General features: G+C 20.0%; 1 protein-coding gene across 1 annotated transcript, besides 1 other annotated feature; it reads right to left on the reverse strand.

Moving 5' to 3' along the window:
• Positions 1–1,875: 1,875 nt before the first annotated feature.
• Positions 1,876–2,377: a repeat region.
• An 853-nt stretch (positions 2,378–3,230) lies between these two features.
• PRELSG_9900800 (fam-j protein) lies at positions 3,231–7,113 on the reverse strand (the record flags this gene model as incomplete). The annotated part of the gene is made up of 8 exons (XM_028677545.1): positions 3,231–4,860; positions 5,038–5,163; positions 5,247–5,408; positions 5,489–5,653; positions 5,735–5,827; positions 5,909–6,073; positions 6,165–6,290; positions 7,085–7,113. The coding sequence occupies 8 exons, from the start codon at positions 7,111–7,113 to the stop codon at positions 3,231–3,233; spliced, it is 2,496 nt and encodes an 831-aa protein (XP_028531330.1).
• Between the last annotated feature and the right edge of the window lie 682 nt (positions 7,114–7,795).

Raw genomic sequence — 7,795 nt, forward strand, 5'->3', positions numbered from 1 at the left:
ATCATAATATTCTCTATTACTCAGTCAGTGCATGGGTACTTGTAGATACACGTACAGTAACCTAGCATTTTATACTGAAAAAGGTTAATAATAACCTTTATTAACCAATTAACCAACATCATAAGAAATCATTATATGTATAAAATAAAACAAGTATATATATATATATATATATAAACGTATATTTATTTATACATGCTCTTTATTAATTTGTTTGTTTAATACTCTAGCAAAATTATTAAGCAAGCAATTAATAAATAAATAATACAAAATTAATAAAATTACTTTTAAAAATAGAATCTATATTAAGTTAAATTTAATTAATACAATATACATACCATTCTTTTTTCAATGATTCATCTTTCATTTAAAAAAAAAATCTCTCTTAAATAAAAAAAAATAAAAAAAATAAAGAAGATATTAATATAATTATAAACGATATGTCTTAAAAAAAAAAAAACTTTTATTAGACACACTAAGTTTGTCACGGTGTAGTACTTTATCCTTTACATGTAATGAATTTCTAGTTAAGTGGCTAATAAAAAAATTGTTATTAACCTTTTGTAAAAATAGAATGAGTTACTAGTTAGGAAAATAAAAGTCAATTATGAACTGACACTAGTTAAGAAAAAAAAAAATATAAAGTTATTTTATTTTATTTTATTTTATTTGTTTTGTTTTTTTTTGTTTTTTTTTTGTTTATTTTATTATATATACATCTTTGTAATTAAAAAAAAAAGTAAAATAAAATTATTTTTTTTTTTTGTGGTCGAATGATGTTTGTTCAAATTAAAAAGAGAATTAATTTTTAGTTACATGAAGAACTTAAGGAATGAAAAAGCATAATGTTTATGCTATATTAAATGCATATTTATTTGAAATAACATTGAATAAATTAGAGTTTTGACTTTTGTTAATTGCCATAAATTGTGTATGTGTTTCTAATTAAAAGAACATACTTATTCTTTGTAAATAAAAACTCATTTATAGTAGTTTGATATGTCTATTAAAAGATGAAATATAACTTAATTTAAATTAAATATTATGCATCATAAGAAACCATTATATATATATTAAAAAAAAAAGAATATATATATTTAAAAACGTTTATTTAGTTATACATGCTTTTTATTAATTGGTTTGTATAATACTCTAACAAAGTCATAAAACAGCCAATTAATAAGTCAGTAAGACAAAATAAAATTTGGTCTTACTAATTGGTTAGTACTATTCAATTACGCACATATATAAATAAGTTTTATCAAGAAAAACTTAAAACCGCATATTAATTAAGAGAAATGAATTTATTCATTAACCAGCAGGTGGTTAATAAAGGTATATATATTAACTTTTTGTATATAATAAATGGCTAAAATATCAATTAAGAAATTTAACTTCTCACGCAATGTTATCGAGCCAATCATACATTTTTGTCTAAATAATCAATAAAAAAAAAAAATTCTTTAATTTTTTTTTAACATTTTGGTTTTGTAAATAAAGATATTACTTTAACTTTTATTTTTATTTTTAAAAAAGAAAAAGATTGAAGAAATTTTTTTATATATATTTTTTTGGAAAGAAAAATATATGATATTTTTAAAGAAAATAAACGAATTTAAAAATCAAAGATTTTTAAGGATGTTAGTCGATGAATAAATTCATTGTCCCTAGTTAATATATAGTTAAAGGTCTTATCTAGGAGTACAATGCATGTAAAAAGTTAAGATACTAGAACTTTGACTTAGTGTATCTAATAAATGTTTTTTTTGCTAAAGATACATTTCGGTTATAATTATATTATGTCCTTTTATTTTTTTTTTAAAATGATGATTATGTTTTTTTTTTTTGGAAGAAAAATAAAAGGGATAAAAATAGTGATTTATTAGTTGGATATTCAAAGATTCGGATAAAAGTAATGAATATCCAAGTTAATAAAGAGCAAATTTTAGGACTCCTTTATAATTTTTGTATTATAGATTTTATTTATAATACAAAATTAATTAAATCACTAAAATTTTAAAGATCTATAAAAGTTCAAAAAAAAATAAAAGCAATCCACTTGCTAATCTTTTCCATTCAAAATTCTTTTTTTTCAAATTCTCTTTCTTTTTTCTCAAAAAAAAATTATTAAAAAAAATAAAATTTTTTTTTTTTTTTTTTTTAAAAAAAACATACAGAAAAAATAAAAAAAAGACATAATGTTATTATAACTGAGATGTGTCTAAAAAAAAATATAATGAGACATACTAAGTTAGTCAAGGTTCTAATAGCTTATTTTTTTAGCATGCAATATTTTCCTAAAGAAGACATAATTATTTAAATTTTAAATAATTAAAATGCATATTAATTAAGGGCAATGGATTTATTCACTGACCAAATAGCAAGTGGATTACTTTAAATAAGTTTTATTTAACTTATATATACTTCAATTTTTAAGATGTTATTAATTAATTTTGTAGTATATAAAATCTATAATACAAACTTATAAAGGAGTCTTAAAAATTTGCTTTTTATTAATTTGGATGTTCATTACTTTTATCCAAGTCTTTGAATATCCAATTAATAAATCAGATGTATAAACTTAAGTGAAAGATATCATCTTTAATCAAAGATGTTATGTATGTATGTATGTTTATTTAAGATGTTTATTATACCTTAATTATATGTCAATTGTTGAAGACTTATAAATTATTAAATAATTAAACACTTTATCATCTTTATGAAGCTTCATTAAAAAGGAAAATCATAAACCAATAAAAATATTAAACACATTATAAAAATGCTCTTTATTACATTGTTCATTCAATACCTAAGAAAAGTCATTAAATGGGAAAGCAATAAATCAGAAGGAAATTAATAAATCACTAACATAAACATTATACTTTTTATACATTAATTTTTTTATCTTTTGATTAAAAATTAACAATCTTTCAGTTCCAAAAATTCATACACAAAAACAAATAAACTAAATTTTTTTTTTTAATTTACAGAAATATGTGAAAGTAAAATAAATAAAAAAAATATAACTATGTATACATTTTATTTTTTTTTTTTCTTTAGCTAGAGGTAGGAGATAACTGATTTGTATTTTCTTGACTTGTAAGATAACTTTTATTATAAAAGGACAAAACATCTCTTATTAACTAAACATCCAATTAATAAATCACACATAGAAAAATTATTTTTCTTTATAAATTCACTAAAAAATAATTTTTTTTTAATATGTATTTTTATTGTATTTCATTTTCAGTAAACTTTGAAAGCCTTTGGTTGGCATAATATAGTGCAAGCAACATATTTTCCGTATTAACCTTTTTTGCATTATTAAAGTAAGTTCTATATTTATTTTTACATGCTAATTTATGAATGAAACGTAAAATTGATAAAATTCCTTTTATTTTATTTATTAAAGAATCTGGCACTTGAATAATTTCTACATCATCTTTTGTAGTGATCAATAGATATAAATTTCTTATATTAAGCTTAATTTTTTCGATATTACATTTTTCTTTTTCTATTTGAGAGAGTAAATCTGATTGGAGTTTTTTATTTATTATTTTTGCTCTGAAAATATTTTTCCTTTTTTTTAATGAATTCATCTTAAATAATGACCTACGTATATTCATTATATAGAATAACTGTTTCTTAACAAATAAACCTCCGATTAATTTAATAATGGTTTCATAAAGAAAGAATAAACAATCCATAGTATTTTTATTATTCATTAGATCATTGAAAAGCATGCTTCCCTTATTTTTGTCATTTAAGTTCAAATTAAAAATTTTAGATGCTTCATTACAGCAGCATATAATATACTTTTCTTCCTCTAATAAAAAATCATAAATCGCCTTTAAAGAATTTTCTTTGTAGGGTTTATCTAAGTATTGTCTTAATTTTTCCTTATTTTTTGCATTTTCTTTTTTAAAAAAATAAAAAATTGCTTCTACTATTATACCGTGGTCTTTATATGATAAATTCAATGTTTTCAAAATATTGTCAAGTTTAATAGAATTAACTCTAATAGTTGAAATTATCAATGAATAAAGATTAGATATATTCTTTTGAGTCATACAAAAATAATTACGATCTCTTAATATAAATCCACTTTTAATTGATTTTTCTGCACATTCTATTAATTCATCCATGCATTTTAATAATTCAAAAATACGTTTAAAGACTTTTAAAGATTGAAAAAATGGAAAAGAAAATAATTTATTGTGCATGAAGTCATTCGCAATAGTTGATTTAAGATCATCTAAGTTCTTCAGAAATATGTATTCATTGGATAAATCCTCAAAAATTTTTAAAATTTGCTCTATTCTTTCATGCAGTGCTTCTATATTAAATTCATGGTTTGTTTTATATCTAAATAACAAAATATTATTATTAACTTTTTTTTGTAGTTTTTCTCCTTTTATATTTGTATCATAATATTCTTTTATTGCTATTAGGTCAGAAGGATTAATTTTTTTTATTTCCTCATTTATAATGTCTCTTAATAGCAAAATATTTATGCTTATTTTTTTTTTTAAATTATCATATGTAACTTTATTATCCTCTTCTAATATGTCTCTTAGTCTTTGTAAACTTGGAACTACATTATCTGGTAAACAGTTAATTTGCATTTTGAAAATATTTGAAAGAGAAAGAACAAAATCTTCAATTTGACTATAACTTAGATAACAAACATAACTTTTTTTTGGACTAATATGTATATCTTTTTCAATATTCTGATCACCTAAATTATCAATATCTCCGTAATTTCTCTTCTTTCTTTTTCTTTTGTATGATTTTTCTGATATTTGTTCAATTTCATCTACAGAGATCATATCTTCATTATCGTTGATAGTTCTAGTAGGTCTAGAAAAGAAAATATATATACATGCATATAATGTTATGTTTATTAATTTGTTTGTGATAGAGGATTCTTCCTTAATATAAAATAATAAAATTGTCTAAAAGTAAGGAACATTATATATAGAATATTAATTTAAAATAAAATATTATATGCATGAAAATAATTAAGAAGACATGTACTTTTCTATAGAAAAATCAACAGGAATAATTTGTAATTTAGCATATCCTTCATTTTCTACATTTTCTGGGATAGTTAAATTGCTAGTAGAGGGAAGTTCATCTTCATAATTAATAGTTGAACATTGACTAAAAAAAAAAAGAAATTACATATGTATATAAAATATTAAATAAAAATGAAACATTTTTCATGTAAAGATATATTAATATACTCTTCTAAGAGTAACTCAAGGAATCCCCCTTTCGAATAACTGGGAGTTACTGATGAATCACTGAAAATATTCGATATATTATAAAAATCTTCATGTTTTACATTTGTGTCCATTAAACTCATGTTAGAAGGCCCTGCTTCAGCATGAATGGTTGAGTTTTCACTAAAAATAAATCATATTACATGTACATATATTCTTCAGTTTAAATGAAAAATTAAGTCAAAATATATAAAAATATGTACTGTTCATGAGGTAAACCTAAAGGTTCTATTTGTGAACCTGGTAATGTTCTTAGAATTCCACCTAATACATCTTGTATTTCAGCAGAGTCTTCATGTTCTACATTTTCTGTATTCACTAATTTTTTTACACTAAAGGGTTTTCTATCAGTAACGTTAATTAAATCACTAAAAATAAAATATATTACATATATATATAACCTTCAGTTAATATGAAAAATTCATTTAAAATATATAAAAAGTATATACTGTTCAAGAAGTAAATTCTCAGGGGGTATTTTTAAATCTGGTAGGGTACTTAAAATTTCAGACTCTTTTTCGATATAAATAGGTAAGTTTTCACTAAAAATAATTCATATTACATATAGATATAACCCTCAGTTAAAACGAAAAATTAAGTATAATATATAAAAAAGTGTGTACTTTTTAAAAGATGGATAAAAAGGATCCATTGGAGAATCCATTAACGAGCATTGTACTTCATCTAAAATATTTTTTATATCATATGACTTACTTTTCTCTATATTTATTATATCAACTAAACTCATGCTAAAAAAATCATCTTTATTATTAGAATCTGAATTTTTTCTAAAATAAACAAAAAAAAATATATACAATCATAAAACATTGAATTAATATAAAAAATAATATATGTGAAAATATTCCAAAGATAATATACTCTTCTATAGGGAAGTGACTATATGCATTTTCTAAATCAAGAATTTCATCTTGTTCTATATTTACTGTATCAATCAAATTTCTCACACTAGGAGAGTTTTCTCTTGTACAAATATTTGAAGATATTCTATAAATAAAAAATTTATTTTCATATATAATATTTAATTAAAATATATGCTTTTTTAAATAAAAATATCAAACAATTATATACTCTTCTGAAAATAAATCTGGGCTTCCCTCTTGTGGTTCTTGTGAAATGCAAATATTAATTAATATAAAATATTGTAAGGAATAAAAAAAAAATTAATATATAACATTTTCTATTTGAATTTATCATAATTATCTTTTGCATAAATTAAAAAAAAAAGAAAGAAAATTTATTATTGATATAGTAAAATTCAACTACACTTCTAACATAATATGCTCTATATTTTAACTTAATTTTTAAATAAAAATACATATTTTTTTCATTTTATATCCATAAAATTGAAAAAGTATTAGTATAATATGTTTTATATGTTAAATTATTGTATTTATATAAATGATTAAACTTTTATTAAAAAAGTGTCAGAATATTATGTTTTTGTAATAAAAATTAGGCATAAATATTTGCATATACCAAGTTAAATTTAGTTATGTAATTATATTTTTCAACTAAATATTTTGATTCTCATACTTAAAAACATGTTCAAACACTTGAATAAAAATGAATAGACAATTTTTATTTATTAATACATTTGTGTGACAAATTACAATAAGTTTAATAAGTCATATTGTTAAAAAAAAAACACTTAAATAATATTTAAAGTTCTCTTTTATTCTTTCCTTATTTTATTATATAAAAACTTATATACCAAGTAAAATACCATAATTTCTTTTTTTTTTTTATAGATACCAATATAATCTTAAAAAATTATTTACTTTATATTTCTCAGAGGATTTGCTAACATATTCTTCCTAATTTTAATTTTTAAATGTTGTCAAAATTGTAAATATTATTTTATCTTAATAAAAAGAAAAATGATTAAAATAATGAATTATTTTCAAGAAATTTATATAAATAATATAAATTATTTATATTGCAGTAATATAATTTAAGAATTAGTGACATGTTATTTGCTCAAAAAATGCATGTAATAATAATTTGTTTATAATGAAGAATGTAGTTTAAAAATATACAGCGTTTGTTGCCTAAAAGCATGCAAAAAATATATATTATTAATAAAGAAATGACATATTTAAAAATAGATAAGCTATTTAAAAATTTTAATTACTGATTCATTAATTGACTATTTAATGACTTTTATATAATATTGAACTGACTAATTAATAAAGAGCATAAAGAATGGTATCTATTAATTTTAATTTTTCTAAAAATATATTTATGCTATAAGTAAAATTTACACATATAATTTACATGACTGAACATATAATGCTTTAGAGAATTCACTTTAGTAAAAATTTATCCTTATTTTTAAAAAAAATTTAAATTTGTATTAGAGCCACTAATTATATGTAAAATAACTTTTTAAATAAAATAGTAAAATTATATTAGAGTTATTAGCATTCTTTAAAAAAACATATAAAAATAAAACTCCTTTTGTTTCTTTCGAAGTTAAAATTTAATTTTTT

Source organism: Plasmodium relictum, assembly GCF_900005765.1.
Source record: "Plasmodium relictum strain SGS1 genome assembly, contig: PRELSG_99_v1_3, whole genome shotgun sequence".
NCBI lineage: Eukaryota > Apicomplexa > Aconoidasida > Haemosporida > Plasmodiidae > Plasmodium > Plasmodium relictum.